General features: G+C 42.6%; 1 protein-coding gene across 1 annotated transcript; it reads right to left on the bottom strand.

The window, feature by feature from the left end:
- Nucleotides 1–5,642: 5,642 nt before the first annotated feature.
- LOC117424195 (carboxylesterase 5A-like) lies at nucleotides 5,643–19,138 on the bottom strand. Its single transcript, XM_034040342.3, has 13 exons — nucleotides 19,003–19,138; nucleotides 18,700–18,904; nucleotides 17,761–17,902; nucleotides 17,392–17,525; nucleotides 16,232–16,385; nucleotides 15,309–15,413; nucleotides 12,304–12,405; nucleotides 11,546–11,683; nucleotides 10,331–10,411; nucleotides 9,033–9,180; nucleotides 8,469–8,618; nucleotides 6,893–6,965; nucleotides 5,643–6,709 (listed from the first exon to the last, which is right to left on the bottom strand). Exons 1-13 carry the CDS (start codon nucleotides 19,064–19,066, stop codon nucleotides 6,529–6,531), a joined length of 1,677 nt encoding a protein of 558 aa, XP_033896233.2. The 5' UTR covers nucleotides 19,067–19,138; the 3' UTR covers nucleotides 5,643–6,528.
- Nucleotides 19,139–20,773: the final 1,635 nt, after the last annotated feature.

Raw genomic sequence — 20,773 nt, forward strand, 5'->3', positions numbered from 1 at the left:
GTGCTGCAGCTGCAGTATTTACTTCCTGAGCAGTATATCCCCAGAGAGTCCAACAAATCAATAGAAATATGCACTGATCCAGTCTGACTCTGTGTGCAATCAGGGGTTCTGATCTGTCATTTCCCTCTGTTAATGTAAAATGTATTGGTTATTTACAGTGTTGAAATACAATACTGTATCATAGACATAGACAAGGAAATGTAACATCCGTATTTAAAGTCTAAAATGTTCAGGTGCAGTACACATTGTGATGCTATACTGCCACCTGAGAGCAATGGTAATGAAACACTATTTATTTTTTATTTTTTAAGGTCTGTTCTGATGTTTTCACCACCAGAGGGCAAGTCATTGCATTAGAACGTCGAGAAATGACCAATCAAGCATCTGTTCATATGTAAATCATTTATTGGGCATCATACAGTTTGCTTTTCGTGCAGCACATGGAGTGAATAAAACCGTTATAAAAACTAAAAGAGTGACATAATTACTATTAAACATTTTTAAAAAAACTATATAGGACACCACACCTTTAAGATTCTTTAAATACCAATGTAACAATATAAAAGTTCTTATCCGTTTCTAGCAAAATTAGCCCAGTATGCCATTTTTACCCTGCACAGCTTCATTTCCTCCTCAGTTACTGTACCTGTCGGAAACAGATCTGTTCTTAGCAGTGATTTTGACCGATTGTAATGGCAAAGATCAAGAAGAACAGCACTGGAATGTGCATTTCTAAATGACTTTACAAAATGAGGACAATACCTATTGACAAGATTCACTGGGATGATTGTGTTAGCTCTTGTCACAAAGACGGCCGGAGTGGGTGGCGTCAGACCAGATGCAGGAAATAAATAAACAGAGAGATGGGGTTTTGGTAAAGCTGAGCGCGTGATTGCGCTCAGCATTTAATTAAACAGCACAGAAAATAAAAGGTTGGAACAGACAAAAACACGGGACACGGCACTACACGCCAAAATAAAAAGACAAACCAAACGACTAAACACTAAACAGACGGTGCAGGACAGACAGACAAACAAACACGGTGAGTGAAAACACGTTAACTATTACTTTTACTATTATTATTATTATTTTACTTCACCTCCGTCTCCAATCCCGTTCTCCACTCACCGAACACCTAACCCTGAGTGACAGCAACGTGCATCTATATATACTGTTGTGCTGGGATTCAATTACTAATTAATTACTCACTTGAATCCCAGCACGTGAATTCATTACGTGAAACCCAGTGTTCACATATTATATTTTAAATGCACGTGCGTGATGTGCAATCCCGTGCCTAAATACAAATATACACTTTTTAAATACACGTGAAACACAGACCCGTTTATATCCCGTGTACCAATGACTATACACCGACATTAACACACGCACGCATCATACAAATGCACACAGGGACGGGGCACATTGCCACATATACCCCCCCTTGTGCGCAGCACACATGGCCTCAACGGCCACCTCCCCCCTTAAAAATCCAGCAGTCCAGGACAAAGTCTCGGGCTGGGAAGGGAGGCTTCAGTGGGCCCATGGCTGGCCATGCTGTCAGCACCCCTGCCGGTAGTGGCACGGCTGACAGCCTGTTGGTCCCGTCCTGCAGCGAAAAAGCTGCGGGGGCAGGTGGTCCCCCGACCTCCCCCTTCTTCGTAGCCAGCAGCTCCCTCCTGTGGGGCTCCGGCCACAAGAACTCCTGCAGCGAAACTGCTGCTGGGGAAAGTGGTCTCCAGACCTCGTCCCCCTTCTTTGTAGCCGGTAGCTCCCTTTGGTGGGGCTCCGACCACAGTACTGCCGGCAGCGAAGAAGCTGCAGTGGGAGCAGGTCTCCGGACCTCCCCCACGATCTCCGGCAGCGAAACTGCTGCAGTGGGAGCAGGTCTCCGGACCTCCCCCACGATCTCCGGCAGCGAAACTGCTGCAGTGGGAGCAGGTCTCCGGACCTCCCCCACGATCTCCGGCAGCGAAACTGCTGCAGTGGGAGCAGGTCTACAGACCTCCCCCACGATCTCCGGCAGCGAAACTGCAGTGGGAGCAGGTCTCCTGACCTCCCCCACGATCTCCGGCAGCGAAACTGCTGCTGGGGTTGGTGGTCTCCAGACCTCCTCCCCCTTCTTCGTGGCCGACAGCTCCCCTTTCTGGGGCTCCGGCCACCGTACTCCCCGTGGTGGAGGTATGGGAAGCAGAGACAGCTCCTGCTGTTCTGCTTCTGGCAGTGGCAGAGGCAGCTCCTCTGCTCCTGGAAGTGGCAGAGGCAGCTCCTGCTCCTCTGCTCCTGGAAGTGGCAGAGGCAGCTCCTGCTCCTTTGCTCCTGCCGGTGTAGGTGGCGGAGGCAGAGGCAGCTCCGGCTGCTCTGCTCCTGCCGATGTAGGTGGCGGAGGCAGAGGCAGCTCCTGCTCCTCTGCTCCTGGAAGTGGCAGAGGCAGCTCCTGCTGCTCTGCTCCTTCCGGTGGAGGTGGCGGAGGCAGAGGCAGCTCCGGCTGCTCTGCTCCTGCCGGTGAAGGTGGGAGCAGCGTGTAGTCTCCTGCCGATGGAGGTGGGAGCAGCGTGTAGTCTCCCCCTTTTTCAGGGGACTGGTGCTGCTCTGCCTCTCTTGCAGCGGACTCTGCTTCTGAAGGGGAAACCAGCAGGCATTCTTCCTCTGCTGGTTGTGCTGGGGAAACCAGCAGGCATTCTTTCTCTGCTGGTTGTGCTGGGGAAACCAGCAGACATTCTTCCTCTGCTGGTTGTGCTGGGGAAACCAGCAGGCATTCTTCCTCTGCTGGTTGTGCTGGGGAAACCAGCAGGCATTCTTCCTCTGCTGGTTGGGCTGGGGAAACCAGCAGGCATTCTTCCTCTGCTGGTTGTGCTGGGGAAACCAGCAGGCATTCTTCCTCTGCTGGTTGTGCTGGGGAAACCAGCAGGCATTCTACCTCTGCTGGTTGTGCTGGGGAAACCAGCAGGCATTCTACCTCTGCTGGTTGTGATGGGGAAACCAGCAGGCATTCTTGCTCTGCTGGTGAAGGTGGGAACAGCTGCCTCTCAGGCTTCGGATTCCCGCGGTCCCCCCGTCTGGGCGCTGGACGCTCGCGGTCCCCCCGTCTGGGCGCTGGTTCCTCCTCTTCATACTGGGTGGGGCATATGGCTAACGTGTGCCCATAAGCCCCACAGCCAGGGCATAACTCTGCTGCGAGGTTCTTTAAAAAAACCTCCCAGCCATCATCCCCGACCTCCTCCCTTTTGGGCTGTGGACGCCCCGACTCCTCCCTTTTGGGCTGTGGACACTCGGGTTCCCCCCACTCAGGCGTAGGACGTTCGGGTTCCTCCCACTCAGGCGTAGGACGTTCGGGTTCCTCCCACTCAGGCGTAGGACGTTCGGGTTCCTCCCACTCGGGCTGTGGACGCTCGGGCTCCTCCCACTCGGGCTGTGGACGCTCAGGCTCCTCCCACTCGGGCTGTGGACGCTCAGGCTCCTCCCACTCGGGCTGTGGACGCTCAGGCTCCTCCCACTCGGGCTGTGGACGCTCAGGCTCCTCCCACTCGGGCTGTGGACGCTCAGGCTCCTCCCGCTCAGGTACTGGAGAGGGCAGCGACTGCTCCTCTCCCTCTTGCTCACTGGACGGCATCCCTCCCATGTCTGCAGCTAGGTAACCCAGCACCACCATGGTGAGGTCACGAACGGATGCCGGGTTGTGCTGTTGCTCCCAGTCCTCCCATCGTTTCCCATCTCGCATCTGCAGTGCGTGAATAACCATGGGGAGGTCACTGGCGAAGTTCCCCTCGGGGTGCACCAGCCAGTCCCATATTTCCCGGGACGGTGGGGAACCCGGTGGCAGTGGGGGTAGAGGGGTGGCTACTGCCCCGTTGTGGCTGTCCTCCTCCCAGCCCGGCATGCAGGATGAGGGCTGCAGCTGTTGTTGCTGCTGCTGCTTCTGCTGCTTCCTGCAGCTCTTTCTTCCCATCCTCGCTTTACTATTTTTTTTTTTTCACAGAACCCCCTCTCCTGGTCTGACGCTTGGAGGCGCTATTATCCCACGATGACACCACGTGTCACAAAGACGGCCGGAGTGGGTGGCGTCAGACCAGATGCAGGAAATAAATAAACAGAGAGATGGGGTTTTGGTAAAGCTGAGCGCGTGATTGCGCTCAGCATTTAATTAAACAGCACAGAAAATAAAAGGTTGGAACAGACAAAAACACGGGACACGGCACTACACGCCAAAATAAAAAGACAAACCAAACGACTAAACACTAAACAGACGGTGCAGGACAGACAGACGAACAAACACGGTGAGTGAAAACACGTTAACTATTACTTTTACTATTATTATTATTATTTTACTTCACCTCCGTCTCCAATCCCGTTCTCCACTCACCGAACACCTAACCCTGAGTGACAGAAACGTGCATCTATATATACTGTTGTGCTGGGATTCAATTACTAATTAATTACTCACTTGAATCCCAGCACGTGAATTCATTACGTGAAACCCAGTGTTCACATATTATATTTTAAATGCACGTGCGTGATGTGCAATCCCGTGCCTAAATACAAATATACACTTTTTAAATACACGTGAAACACAGACCCGTTTATATCCCGTGTACCAATGACTATACACCGACATTAACACACGCACGCATCATACAAATGCACACAGGGACGGGGCACATTGCCACAGCTCTACATTCTTTTAAGTTGTTTATTCCACGATGCCAATCTCATCTTTGTGATCTGTTTTCACCCTAATTATTTTACCCCTGATTTTCTCCTCAATTTGAAACGTCCAATCATTTTACCCCTTACTGCAGCAGTTCTCCTCACAGTTCAGATGGTTCAGTGGGCGTCCTCTGATCCCATGACAAAGACAGCTCGAGAACGGATGTCAGCGACCTACCGACCGCTGGAGGACAAAGGCCAGCCCTACAAGTGTCCGCTTTTTAGCTCACTGGGCGGGCACCTAGCCAGCAGAGTTTGCAGTAGCGCGTTGAGGAGAAACTGTCCCTGCCGGTTTTGAAAACCCACAGGAACACCAGAGCCAATTTGATGCTCCCTTCGGAATCCCCAGTGAAGACCGGCCTTCACACAGCCAGGATGCGAACCTGCGCTGTATGACTCACCCTGCACACCACGTGGCTGCGCTTCAACCAGATGAGCCACTCGGGGACACTTAAGATCAATGTTAAAACCTTGTTTAAAATAATAAGGTTTGTGGTCTCACGTGTTTAGAACCAGTACTTTCACTACAGTTTACAACAAACTAACAAATTATTTTCATGACGTGAAAGTGCTGTGGAAAGATGCAGCTCAAAGCAACATTTATTCTTGCCAATAGCTTCTCAGCTGCTTCAACAGTCCTTGATTAGCACTAGTCAAAACCAGCTCTAATCTGTAAAACCTTCCACACCAAAAAACTCAAAGAATGCCTTAATGTGACTAATTTCACTGTATTTAAAAATAGATGTGTGTTACTGCAGTGTAAAATCTACAAAAAAAGACAGCAAACTACCACAATTACAGTGTAACAATGAAGACAGTGGCCACTGTTTATCATGTCCAGCAGAGTGGCTGATCTGCTTTATTTTACGTATGTCTTTGGCAGGAAGATTCACTCCATTGCAAACACCATAAAAAAGTAAGACAATAATCAAAAATGAAACATGATGCTACTGTTTATTTCAGGGTACTAATAGAACAAGGTGAACAAATCTCCAGGTCAGGTGTCACTAAATAATCAGAGTTGAGACATCATTGAGTAAAGTACAGATCCCATACGTTTTCTTGAAACGGCAAGAGAAAAAAAGCCTATGGTTAAAAAGATTGCATCAGTAATACATTTATCTATATATAAGAAAACATATTACAGTTAAGAAACATATTTGAATGTAAACTTACATTTGATATTGGTGTTTGCAAAGTAAAACAGCCCATAAAGAAACTGAATTTGGAAGACAATATTACTTTGTATTAAAAATGTACTGACTGTTGCAATGTCATAAATCATGTTCACTACAATTGGGACTGAGGTTAAACCTTTGCTATCTAGAACCTCATAATCACTGCATATGGTACTAAACAGAAGAGCCTTTACAGTCTGTTTACCAAACAATCGTTCACTGCAGTCAGTCATTGTTTCAATTAGTTGATCATTTATTGGGCACTAATCAACGTACAGCAGATTTCTTTACCCTGCAGTTATGTTTTGATTTAAAATACACTGTTTACTATAACATCTGTTTCTTTCAAAACGGTACATTTGAAATCTACACAGCAAATGAAAGTACATGACGGGTATGAGATTATTTTGTTGTCTACAACCATTGACTCATTTACCTCAGCTGAACTATGTGGATAACAACAAGGATCAATTTCTGAATGTGTACTCTTGTATTTAACAGGCACTTCTACACAAAAATCATTGCTCTTATATTCCATTGCAATTTCTATATTATGTTTATATTTAAGATTATTAATCAGTTTTAGGAGATGAAACATCATGATGTTTTTTTCCCAAATTGAACCACCTGACTAATCTACAAGTCACTGTGCTCTCCCCTTTCTTCTTGAGTTTTTTTTATTTTGTTCAGAAAGGAGGTTTGTTAAAAACTTCATGATGTCTCCCTTGAGCTTCTTCCCACTCTTCTGCTCCAAACCGAGGGCCATGTATTCTTCATTCTTGCCATAGACTGGCCAGTGCACCAACCCATCACCATTGGGGGTCCTGAAGATCAAACATGCATAAAGCGTAAATGTCACCAAGCAGAATTTGTTCACCTCCCTGCCAAAATCTTGTAGGATTTTCTTGTGGTAAAGATACCTTAAGCATCAGCTGAATAGATTCACTTTAATATGCTTTTATTGCTGTACACTGGGCCAGTCCACCAAACAATGTAAACGTTCTTACCCGTTTCTAGCAAAATTAGCCCAGTATGACATCATTACTCTGCACAGCTTCATTTCCCCCTCAGTTATGGTCCCTGTTGGAAACAGATTTGTTTTTAGCAGGGATTCTAACCGGCTGTCATGGTTACATTCTGGCACTGTAATGGTAATGTGTGTGTGTGTCTGGAATAAGGGCAGAACGAGCCAGCAAAGGTCCATTTCATTCTTCCTACTGTTTGTAATTCCACCCACATTCCTCCTCTTACCCTAACCGCAGAATAGACATCAGTAATGCCAATGCCTGTAACATTACTCTTGGTATAGTCTCTCACACACAGATATCCATTAAACGTAAAACAGAGAGCTGTGTGAACAATCTGAGGAACGCACACCAAAAACATACTGCAGACATCTTCACATAGCCCAAGCATGTGTGTGCTTCACCAAAGGACAAGGGTCTAAAAGACGGGCAGTCTCCCTACAACTGACTGCCAAAAAAAATATATTTACAGTGTTACCCCTCGCTATAACACCCTTCATTATAACGAACACTTCGGCTACAACAAACCTGGACCCTGGACCTCAAATAAAAGAAACAGAAAAAGAGAATATAAACACACACTGTCAACATCCCGGTCTGTACGCACAGGATGCCACCTCCACAGTGAAGTCAGCTCTTTTGTCTTAATAAATAATAAACTCTGAGTAACTATGCCTCCGAAACGACAATCATTTTATGTTGTACCAAATATGGAAACTATATTGATTGTTTGAAAAAAGGAGCAACGCAGGCATATCTCTGTCATGAATATAGGTTGTTTTTTGGCTTGCTCAGCAACCATGAAGCAAAGCGAAATTGATTAAAGAAAAAAAAAAACTTGAGGCCCTGATGAACTTTTCATGTCAGTTTGATCTGAAATAAAAGCTCAGTTTGGGATTCTTGTGTGTTGGATTAAGATCTGGTGCACTTAGAAACGATTCATGTCAGATTGATTTTGAATAAAAGTTCAGCTTCAATTCAGGATTTTTGCTTTTAGTACTGTGTTTTAATTTTTTAACGAATAGGATAACGCAAAGGCAGAATACTGCATACATGAGATGAACAGGTACATGTAATTCTATTTTTATTCACAATCTCATCTCATTAACTTACTCCAGCAGTTTATCATGTTGATTGTCCTTTCGCTATAATGAAACCCTCAATATAATGAACAAAAGGCTTGGACCCTAACAGGTTTGTTAAAGCGAGGGTGTATTGTACTGCTGAACTTTCATCTTAAAATGAACTAACATTAGGGATTTTTGCAGAAATGTGTATCAAAAACGACTGCAATGTATACAAAATATGAGCCTACATAGGAGTTAATACACATGGGAAAAGTTAGAATGAGGCAATAGACATATTCATTTCTGCAAATACACCCTATGGTACTTCCATGAAATGTGAAGCAACTTCCATGGTAAATATTTAGTTTTTGGCTGTCAATTTCCATCTTATAGAACCCTTTCGTTTTCTTTTAATTGTAACAATGTAATTGTGTGTGTGAAGTTGTGGATCATTTCAAAAAACACAATGTTCAGGCGATGACAGATGTTACCTGCAACCTTGATGTGTCCATTCCAGAAACAACTTCCGAAGACAAAGCCAATCTCATCTGTGTGATCTGCTTTCACAAAGCTGGGTCTTTTGTCTTTGTAGATACTGGGACGATGCTGGAACTCGTACAGGTACACTGGCACACCAGCCCCTGGGATAGGGAGAGAAAAAGTACATACAAAAAGTTAAAAATAATTAATCCTTAAGTGAGTGATAAATTGATCCACCTCTGCCTGGGTCTTTCGGAATTGCAAAAGACTAACAAAGACTACCAACTGTGTTAAACAGGGCTGACTAAGCTCAACACTAATAAGAGTGAGCTTGTTACACACAAGATTAGCTCTTGGGCATGTATGTAGGACTATTTTAGAAAAGAATTGGAGAACAAAATAGATATCTATTAGAAATCCTAAGGATTAGCTGCATTTTGTCAGAAAACAATTATACTTGCGTAGTTATACTCTGATTAATGAAGTATGTATAGAGTTTGTGTAAATGTTTTAAATAGTTTTATTTCACGATTTTTGGTGACCGTTCTTTTAAAAGGGTAAATCACTGGTCTCACCTTTATGATAGTTAGCAGCTGTGATAGTTGGCAGAACCATAAAGACATCTCCCAGCATTTCTGTGAACAGGTCTCTCAGCTTCACAGGGTCTTCTGTGTCTTTGAAGTATTCAGCTGCAATGTGCTCATTTACCCCAGGTCCTAGAAGCTAGGATACAGATTAGGTTAAACAGCTATTGTTAAGAAACCTCGCTATAATGAGAATTCAAGTGCAATAGAGTTATGGGGAGAATAAATCATAGTGCCACTGTCATGCTGCCTTGTAAGCACTTCCGCACAGACGTAGTTAACAAAATGATTCTATAAATATTACCCATCATGCTTTCTTTTCATTGTCAAAAATATGCAGTTGTTAAGGTTACGCATTATATAGTTAACATGTATTTTACTTTTATACCATGTGTGACAGGGTAAGGTAATCCCTGCTGGTGAAGTCCGGCCTCCCGACCAGTGATGGCGCTGTGTTCACTAACTCTGCGACCTCACCAAGATGGCCATGTTGGTGGAGGCGAACTGTACATGTGTTTTGAGCTTCCCCACAGTCAGCCATTATCTGATACACCTGCCAACTAGTGATAGGTGTGTCACTTGTTCTAGGGGTGGAGTTTGGTGCATATAAGGGGAATTTGCAGTTCACAGGGTTAGTTGAGCCTGGGAAATGAAGGAGATAGGAGCCAGCTGAAGTACACAGCGCCCTGTTGTTTTGAAGTGTGTTACCACGGACTACAGCCTGGTTTGTTATTGTTGCAATACAAGGATTAAGGCCTGTCTCAACGAGCCCATGGATGCTGTGTTAAAGTGGACTCCTTGTTAGCCTGCTTGTAGGACGACCATCCCGGCTTTAAAGGGACACTCACCCTTTTCTTTCTTTTGTGTTATAAACACATTTTTCTTTTGTCTTATTTTGTGTGGTTCACTGTACACCAAATGAACATTTAGTAAATACGTGCTGTGCCAACGTCCAACAAATATGAACTTATTTTATTTTAAATTCATCCTTGGACTGTGTGTGTTTGTATTTCCACACCACTCCTGCAGAGCCTCCCACACCATGGTACTGCACTCAAAATAAATATTTAGTTTGCAAGCCTTGCTTTTTGGTAATGTTGCACTTCCTTGGTCACCTGGAGAGTGAAATTGTCTTACTTGCAGTATCATATTAGTGCAGGGACACATATTTAACTAACCCAGCTTGAAATAAATCACCATTCATTCCTACAACAGAATTTACCAATAACTGAATCATGCAAAGTAAACCAATGCATAATTTGATGGGCAATTTCTTTAAGAATTCTCACCTTGACTGGGACAATCATATTCAGGACAGCGATTACTTTTTCTTTATGCATTCCCTCTTCCCAACCGGGAGGATTGAATGCCTGTAATAGCAAGATCAGTGTTTCAGTTTTTAGGTTTTAAATGATAATCACAAAACAAAACAAATCAAACCTCTGTTTACCCAGGAGATCATTGCTTGCTTCGTCTTCACTTGACACAGTTTTCTCTGTGCTGTGCAGTTTATTTTGTTGCGGTAGAGCAGCCTCCTTACTTTAATATATTTTATTAATTCACTGTGACAGAAATACAATGAGTTTTGGTTGTAAATCTCCCTCCTGACCTGTGAGGGCGCTAAGCAGCGAAAGGAGAAGTCTTTGGACGGGCTGGCCTGACAGTTCTTTCCCTGGGCCGGGAAGTCGGTCAGTCTGGAAGAGACTCTGTTGCAGGAACGTATTGACCCGGAAAGGAAACGACGTAGCAGCTGCAGACAGTAGAGACAGCTGCATTCGTTTACCAAGCGGTCACGCAAGATAGCATAAAGAATCGCAATCTTTTCCTTTGCTTGGTTTTGAGCAAGAGCGAAACTGGAAAGACCGGGAGAAACCCAAAAATATAAATGGATTTGTGAGTGTTTTTTTTGTTTGTTTTTGTTTGTTAGTAATTGTCTTTTGTTTTGTTAATCACTAGACAGCTAACACGTATCTGGAGCTGTCGCCTTGGGCCAGCACTACCCAGAACAACACTACACCACAGCCACTGTATAACTATTATCACCCACCACAAGCACTACTGCACGCACCCAGGACTGGTGACTGTGTTAGTATATTGTGGGACGGATATTCATGTTTATTATTTGGGAATGCAACTCTGTTGTTATTTACACTGTGCTCTACATTGCTGTGTATTGCCAGGGATTATTATTTGGTCACCAGACCTGGATACAATTAAAAGCTGTTCCAAACTGGATTATAACTCTCTGTGTTTCATTACTGCACTGCATCACCCCTGCACCTGCACGTACCACTTACCACTTTGCCACACTCACATACCAGTGTTATGACAAAATGGTGCAGGAGGTAAGCTGCCAGGCTTGTTAATCAAAACAGAATCAGAACTTTATTAGTCACAATACAAAACTGCAAAAAAAAATAAATAAAAAACCTAGTTTGAATAAATAAAAACACCTCAATTAAATGTTCATTCTTAAAGGGAATTAGATTAGAGAATAAGCTTACCTTTGGCAAGAGCCAACCGAACTCATGATTGGTGATTCCTAACAAATAGGGCACCTTGTGAAAGCGTTTCTCTTTCAGGATCTCTTCCAGCGTGCTCGGGAAAAACACGCCATCGACTGTGCCTTGTGGCATTATATTCTACAGTTGAGGTAAAAACGTACAGTACATACAGTTATAACATTATAATAAATAGCGGACACTGTTGATGTGGTTTAGCCACCTTAAATGTGTGTAACAGATCATAGCTATTGTTTAATAATTATTCTTAATTCACTGTTATAAAATATTTTATTGAGTGCTGTGTAATACAAGCTGATTTAGAGCAGCCAGTGAGACCACTCATGCCAAAGCTCCTTTGACCTCTGTGGATATTGTATCGTACAGCACCCTATACAATATTCTCTATATAAAATGTTGCTTTAATAAACTTTAATACTTTATATCACCTGCACTGTCATACTATTTTAATTCTTGTATCATATTCCTATCATGCAGGTCCTCCATATTTATCTATTGCTGCTTCTGCATAGATCATGCCAGGCTTACTAACTATTGTTCTGAAACAACTCCAACAAGCTGAATTTCTGAAGTGAGGGGGGTTGAAAAATTAGCATTAGGGGTGTGCAATTCTGTATAGATGTGCTCCTCCAGTTTTATAGGGGTCCAACATTCCAGTTGTTAAACAGCTAGAAACCAGCTGTTGCTGGTTTGGTGATCCCAGGTAAAAAGGTGAGGGGAAAAAAAAGCATGGCACTAACCAGTTTACTTGTGTTCACAAGGACTTCATCGTTCTTCTCTCTTAAACACTTGACCAGTGTTGCTGAGTCTGTGTAGTCACAGCCAGTTGCATTAGCTATCATCTAGATGCATAAAAAACAGTAATGGAAAATATAGCCTTCATTAGCCCAACCAAGCAGTGGCCATAATCCAAGCAAAAGTAAGTCACCATAACTTAGATTCCCCTCAAAAACTTGTGCTTGGGAATGGCCACACCAAGTGTCTTTACAATTAGACAAGCAGGTCACAAGATATAGCTTAAATTTACACTGGATATACACTTTGTTGATCATTTTCTGTTTCAGTCATCACTTCCTGGTGACTTTAAAACTCCGAAATTATAAGCACCCCTGTGGCCTCAAAAGATCAAACAGATCTCTCTAAGTTCATCTGGTACACAAGAGTGTAACCATTAACCTGTCCCCCTGCAACACACCTCTCCCCTGTGATGTAAGAAATACCACATTTGTTCTATGTAGTACTTTCACCAGGATGTGAAGCTTGAAACACAAAATGATACTCAAAGTGATTCTAAGCAACAAGAAAAATAATATTTCAGAACTGTAAAGTTTCTCTTTAAACATAGAGGCCATATTTTCAAAACTTTTTGCCACAGACGGTTCTGGCACGTCCCTTTTGTGCTATAAGTCATTAGATCCTTTTGCATGGAAGACCTTGCAAGGGTTGCAAGGGTGTGCGGTTCTTTGATGGACCCAGATTCAGTAAAATGTTTTTTCCCACTGAGGAAGGGAATGGGAATATAGAGACGGAAGCCCTGCTAACAAGATTTAAGTTTTTGCAGGTATCAGGCTTTTAAAGACACACCTGTTGTGGCTTTGACAAACTCACTGAGAGCAGAAACTGATCCAAGACTGTGACAGCTACTGGAAGCAGACTGATCTAAGAAAATATATATATATATATATATATATATATGTATATATATATATATATATATATATGTATATATATTGTGACAAAGTGCATGGCACTGTCATTGAAGGAAGATATATAGGGCCGCGTATAAGGCACAGCCTGTATCCGATGTAAGAAATTGTGGAAGGAAAATGTAGTCCTGATGGTCTAAGCCGACCAGCCGAACTACATTTCCCAGAATACCTGGACTAGAATGGGCCAGTCTGCAATTACCCAGGGTTGAGTAATTGGTTTCACCTGTATGAAAAGGTTAATATTTAAGCAGGCCTAAAAACCTTGTTCAGGTCTCTCTCGTTGGGTGCTAGACAGAAGCTGAGGTGTTGAAAGGTCCTCCTGGAAATGTCTATAAAAGTAACCATTATATATATTGAATCCATATAAGAGTTTTTTTTGGTTTTTGAAGAAGCCGGTAAGCAGCTTAGCTGCCCGGTTGTTAGATAGTGAACCATCACAGTTTAGTTAGTAACTCCAAGACGGAGCTAGGCTTTTGTTTTGTTTGTTTGCTGTTTTGTGAATAAAGATACAGGCACCGACCTGTTTAAATGACAAATACTACGACTGACATCTTCTTTTACACTAGAGGACGGGGCTAAAAGTCCTGAATAAGACTGACACTCTGTCCAACAGCGCCAGAGTTGTCACTATATATATATATATATATATATATATATATATATATATATATATATATATATTGGACCCAGGATTGTGATAACTATATACCAAAGTAGGTGTTATATATTAAACACATCTTTCTATGTATTCTTCATATAATTGCACTGTATTCACATGCATGCTGTGTTCAGGAACTCCCTGGTACCAAGAAAGAGTAACATCAGTTCAAAAGTTCACCTTACATATTTTGGAGATGTAGGAGAGGTGGACTAGGGGATGATGGCTAATTAATCTTATGAGTTACCGGGTGTTTTAAAAATGTTATTCACTTGAAGGACAGGAGCTGTTAAGGCTGATTAATGTTTAAGACTTAATTGAGACTTCTGACGTAAAAAGCAAAGCAAAAACTCCGAGGTAAAATCTTTGTCAAGTGTCACCAACTTGCTAACTACAAGCAGATGTGATCCATGCTCTGAAGATCTCTGATCGAGCTGATTGTTGTTGGTGTGTTCAGAAGTCTTTGCCTTTGAAGACAGTTCCTGTCCTTAAAGTAAATTCTACACTTCCATATATATTTTTCGGAGGTAAGAACTATTTGGAATCTATATAATCTCTCTTATATTGATGCATTGCTATAAGGTATATGACTTATGTTTTAATCTATGAGAATGATATATTGGATGTTTTAGGACTTAGCGGTGGGCGTCTTTAGTTTAATGCATATGTAGCCTTAGGGCAAAACATGTTGTAACCATAAATGTATTGAAGTATTAATGCTAACACCTGTTAAGGCACTGGACCGCCAAGATTGCCTGTCAGCTGGGATTCGACGTAGTCTGTAACTACTCAATCCATTTTTTAGCATTTAATAAACCGAAGGGGTACTAATAGTACTCTGATTCGTTAAAACTTCAAATCGAATGAGTCTGTGTGAATTTCTTGATTATTAAAAGTCATCTGGATACGTTGCAAGCCCAGTGCACGAACGATCCACTTACAGGAGTCTGAAACATCTTTATGTCCTCCTAAACGTCTCCCCTGAGTTTAAGAGTGTATATCTATATATAAATAAAAAGAGTATGTGCAAATCTGACAGTTTACTCCTGTCTTTAATTAACTTGTATTATTAGGAGGAAGAGGTAAAATGCCTGTTCATTTGAGAAAACTTGAACTTAACAACTAAGTAATATAATACAAGTTCTCCTAGGCATTCAATGTGTTTGTTTCTCATTTTGTAACACTATTTGTTTTTCCTTTCAAAAAAATAGGAATTCATTATAGACCGGAGTAAAAATATGGACCAAATGTTGTTGTTTTTTTCCACAACAAGCAGGGCAAAGTGGACAATTAATTATAGCTACCCTGTGTGTGTCCCACAATCCTGCTCAATTTTACACAATGAATAAGTGATTAAAACAATCACAGTGTAGAATACCTTGGTTATAGGCTGTGGATTAGAGGTGATGAGGCCTGGTAAAGTTGCAACTCCGCTCTCAGATATTGCCTTGTGGAACAGGCTGGACGATAAGGGAGACAAAATCTGAAATACATAAAAATATATAAATACTTAGGGTCCCTGAGTGGCTCATCCAGTTAAAGCACAGCCTATAACTATAAGATACTGTGTGGTACAGTGGTTAAAGAAAAAATGGCATGTAACCAGGAGGTCCCCGGTTCAAATCCTGGCTCACTCATTGACTCACTGTGTGACCCTGAGCAAGTCATTTAACCTCCTTGTGCTCCATCCTTCGGGTGGAACGTTGTTGTAAATGGCTCTGCAGCTGATGCATAGTTCACACACCCTAGTCACTGTAAGTTACCTTGGATAAAGGCGTCTGCTAAATAAACAAATAATAATACTAATAATAATGAACTTTGCTGGGGACCCTGAGGTGGGCATCACATTGGCTCTGACGCTCCCTGGGTGGGGGATGGGAAACCGGCAAGCAAACACTACTGGCCAGACACTGAGCAGATTCAGAATGGATAAGAGGCAGGGCTGGTCTCTGTTCTCAGGGATCAGTAGACCGCCCGCCTCTGCTCTGGATTGCTCGGCGTAAAAGCGATTCTGGCTTTAGGCTTGTGAGATTGGAGGATGCTCATACGCCTTCAGAACATCTGTGCTGTGTGGGGACTCGCTGCGGTGAGGAGAAAAAACATAACTGGACATTCCAAATTGGGGGAAAATAAATAAAAATAATTGGTCACTCTAAATTCAATTATATATATATATATATATATATATATATATATATATATATATATATATATATATATATATACTGTATATATATATATACTTAAATATAATACATTCCATCCCTCTCTACCACATATAAGCAGACTAAGGATACATACATGTGCAGACACGCTGCACCCTCCTGCCGATTCTCCAAAAATGGTCACGGAATTGGGATCCCCTCCAAAACTCTTGATATTCTCCTGAACCCACTGCAGGGCTGCCACCTGGTCCAGGAAACCCCAGTTCCCACGGGCATGCTCATCACCGGTGCTACAAAAAAATACATTTTAAAAAATGTCTTGATTTCTAGTTTGTGTTATCAGCATGCATTTCATTCTACAGCATTAGCATGGTTTTTATCGTTATTATTCAAAATACAGGGGTTCAGATTAATAATGTGACTCGACTGTATTTGAATAACGTCTTGTTACACGGAAACTCAAATTTAGACACACAGTTCCAAAGTTATGTCCTTTATTAGCCCAAGCAACCACCCTTAAGATGAGATATTGCCCAAGGGCTGGTCTGCTCATGACAAATTGCACAGCAGGTGCTAACCTGAGTTGCCTGGCTAAATCTCAATAACAGTCAGCAGTTTCAGCAATAAGGTCCCTGTTCAAGAAATTACTCCTTTTTATTCGGCACTGTGACAGATAAACGATTCAATTTTACGTTTTAAGGTTTCTGTAAGACAGGTAGTCTCGTAATGGAACTGAAAGACTCATAGAATACAGTCATTTACCACATATGAAGACAATATTCATATTCATACAAAAATATCCTCTATTCTTTTGTAGATGCTGTATTTCTTTAGATATGCTACCTAACATAATGACATTATCAAATGTTAGAAACTAGAAGTCAAAGTATTTGTCAGTTTAACACATTGAGAAAGTCTTCTAATCTAAACATTTGTAATTAAAGTTTCTATGTTTTTTTCAGTATTATAAAGTTATAGAATGGGGGAAAAGGCTGATGAGAGAATACTGTTAAGTGGCTGAGGTACTCAGCCCATTGTGATGTCACCGTTTTGAACATACTTTGCAGCTGAATGGAATTCAAAGAGGTGCCTCAGGTATTTTTTAAAGCAGGTGACGTCAACCGTGCCGATATGGAGAATACAGCATGCTACAAAACTGAAAGTGGCATTGATGTCATGAACAGGGGTTCTCCATGATGTGTCGTGGAATACAGGTGAAACATGAGCTCTGATCCTTAGCAGTCTATAATACTACTTATTATCAAATGGAATGAGACAACTTTGTTCCACGCTTACCTTAAAAATCCCAGTATTCCCAGTCTATACTGAATCACAACAACCACCACATTCTCATAGGCAGCGAGCGCTGACCCGTCGTACTGGGATGCTGCTCCAATCATCAATCCGCCTCCATGAATCCAAACCATAACCTGAGGAACAAAACATGCCAGGAGTATAAAGGACAACAAGTCTGATTCAAAGTGCTATAAAACAGGTTAAAAGAAAAAAAAATTTAAAAAGTCGCTAGCTTTAATTCTTCACAAAAAACTAAAAAAATATATTTGGCCAATACTGAAGACGGTAAATTAATTAGAATTTATCTGCATTTATTTTTTTACAAATGGATTGTAGTATTTAAAAAATGATTTTAACTAAAATGTTTACAGGCAGTCTGGCCTCCTTTGCTGCTGCCTCTCCAGGGGTATATACATTCAAATACAAACAGTCCTCTGAGATGGCTGGCACTGGAAACTCCAACATCAGATCCTCCATTAACTGTACTGTGTACTTCATGTCCTGTAGACACCTGCAACCATAAAAATGTGAAGACTGCATGTTGGTTTTAGTTTGCTATAACATTGCCTTCAATTTTACATATGGAAATGTAAAAGCTCTGCAATTAAGTCTGTAAAGTGAGCTTTGAAACCCTTTTGAGAATCACAAGTGTGCAAGACTAGAGTCCCCCTAGTGGAAATAAAGGTACATATAATAAATTACTCCAAAAACGACCAAACAATAAGATGCTGGTCAGAATTGGTGTTTAGCTTGTTTTCAGCTGATTGTGCTGGTTCAAGAGATATGGTGCTGAGACAGGAGCTGGTTAAACTGGTCCAAGACAAAACACAAGGTCTAGTGTTGTTTACACTACCATAATGCTCCCCCTTTATACCGCTATAGGCGGGAACCATAGTTACAAGACTGTACTGTCTGTGTTCCCCCTTATAACAAGTATGAAAGTGCTACTGTAATGGCATCATGAGGCAAATGGGAGTCATGACTGCCTTATAATCAATTCTGCACTATAAAGGACTGCCTTAGGAGGAGGGGAGGGGGCCTGAAGCTGAAGCTGTAATTAGTTCTAAAGACCAAGCAAGCAAGTAACACCCTCTATGCGTTTTGAATTGTTTTCAGGTTGTGTTTTCTTTTCTGGATCAAATTGAAAAAGATGGTAACAATATACGAAAAAGTCAAACAAACTGGAGCAGAAGAGGAACAAGCAACACATAGACCACCCCCACCCACACCTGTCAGGTGGGAATTGCAGTAGTTGGAAACCAAGCATTTGTCTACACCACACGTGAAGAAATGGTTTTACAAACTTACATAGCCGGCTGGTTCGTGGCATCTCTGATTCCGCCCCATGGTTCAGATGGCTGGGGAGCCGAGAACCTCAGTGATCCCAATGGGGGTTTGGCAAAAGGAATTCCTAAGTATTCATGAACGACTCGGTCTGTACCCTTCACAGAGGAGAGCTTCCCTTTCAAACTGCCGTATCCCGTGAAAACGACTGGATCTTCAACTGCTCCTCCTAAAAGAAATCATTAAAAGAAAAAGAAAAAACACATTCTCATAGCAATCACATTTCTTTATAGTCTATATGAAAAAGACTTTAAAAAAATATCTTACCTGCAGAAATAGTCCACAAAACAGCATACATTAAACATTGTTTAATCCTCTTTGCAAAATGCATTTTGTCTTTAGCACTGGTTGCATGTGTGTTGCGACCTCGTTTAAAGTTCAGTGCTCACTTTGACTGTGGTAGATCAAGGACCCAGGACAAAGCCCAACCCTAAGCCCAACCCTCAGTGGAACAGCCATCTGTGACTTGCCTTACTGTGCTTCTATCAAATGTGGATTTAATTATAAATTACACAAATGCTGCTGTGTATATTTAGACTAAAGTATAACAGAGAAATCCAAAAATAAAATATTTGTAATGTAAAAACTATTTAATGGTCATACTGAACACTCAACAGGTATAAGTGTAACAGGTGTGACTAGCACTTCACTAACATAAACATTGTTTCTAAATTATTATTTTTTTTAAGGTAGTGGTCGCCAATTATTTTTATTGTTTCCTCCCCAATTTAGTAATGTCCAATTATTTTTATGCTCAGCCCACCGCTACCACCCCTGCACTGACTCGGGAGTGGCGAAGACGAACACACGCTGTCCTCCGAAGCATGTGTCGTCAGCCGACCACTTTTTTACATACTGCAGACTCACCATGCATCCACCCAGAGCTACAGCATTGGAGAACAACACAGCCCTGGGCAGCTTACAGGAAAGCTCGCAGGTGCCCGGCCAGACCATAGGGGTCGCTGGTGCGCGGTGAGCCGAGGACACCCTGGCCGACCTAGCCCGCCCGCCCTCCCTCCCCACGGGCGGCGCTTGGCCAATTGAGCGCTGACCCTGGGAGCTCCTGGTTCCGTGAAAGAGAAGACAAACACCAATGACATTACGTATGGGATATGTCTGCCCATTGGGTAGGTATCACTGAGCTCTCTATACTAGAGCTGCCGATAGGCTCCTTCCTGGGATGATGCACTCGGTCCCGCCCACCAAAACTGTCAACCCAAGGAAGCCATTTCTCTTTTTCCATCGACCCTGTGAGGGAGACTGATGCGACCTCATGGTTGGTGGTCGTCTTCTCTTTCAGGGAACCAGCGTTACAGTAAGTAACCTAACTTTCCCTTTCAATTCAAAGACGACCACCAATGACATTACGTATGGGATAATGTTTACCAGAGCTGTCGCGAGGGAGAAGCACTGTCTAACCTGCCCGGTTCCGGGTGCCAAAGAGAGCCTTTCGCCTAACTGAGGAGATCCTTACGCAGTGGGCTGGCCATGCAACAGCTGGCACAGGGTCGAAAACCAGATTCTCCTGGGCCACATGGGGGCCTGTGGCCGGATGGCTGCAGTGGTGACGTCACACCCGGAAGAAGACGCAAATACACAGCAGCTGCGGGTTAAAACCGAGACCTGAAAGTGCTCGGTTTCTTTATTAAATAATAATTCAAAATAAAAGAGTTGAACAAAACACACAAAACAAACAGGCACAAGGGCCAAACAAACCAGACAGACAAACAAGTAAGTGTCGTGTTGGCTAATCCAGCATGTTTTAGCAATTGTTATTGTCTCCTCTCTATCTCCCCATACCTCCTCTCTGTACACCCAACCCCGACTGAGTGACAATGTGCGTCTTTTATGCAGTTGTACCGAGACTCGATTGCTAATCAATCATTCAATTAGAATCTCGGTACAACTGCACATGGATTAATTACGGGTCCTTCCCCATGCTCACATAGTATTATATTTTAATCAGCACGTGAAGTGATGTGCAACCCTCGTGGCTAAATACAAATAGACATTTTATCACTCGTGCTACGCAGACCCA

This window comes from Acipenser ruthenus, chromosome 19, assembly GCF_902713425.1.
Source record: "Acipenser ruthenus chromosome 19, fAciRut3.2 maternal haplotype, whole genome shotgun sequence".
Lineage (NCBI taxonomy): Eukaryota > Metazoa > Chordata > Actinopteri > Acipenseriformes > Acipenseridae > Acipenser > Acipenser ruthenus.

Coding starts and splice junctions, on each gene's coding strand:
- LOC117424195 (XM_034040342.3), bottom strand. CDS start 19,066: ATGCATTTTGCAAAGAGGATTAAACAATGTTTAATGTATGCTGTTTTG. Junction 17,903..18,699: donor GCCACGAACCAGCCGGCTAT/GTAAGTTTGTAA, acceptor TTATGGTTGCAG/GTGTCTACAGGACATGAAGT. Junction 15,414..16,231: donor GGTGCAGCGTGTCTGCACAT/GTATGTATCCTT, acceptor TATGTATTTCAG/ATTTTGTCTCCCTTATCGTC.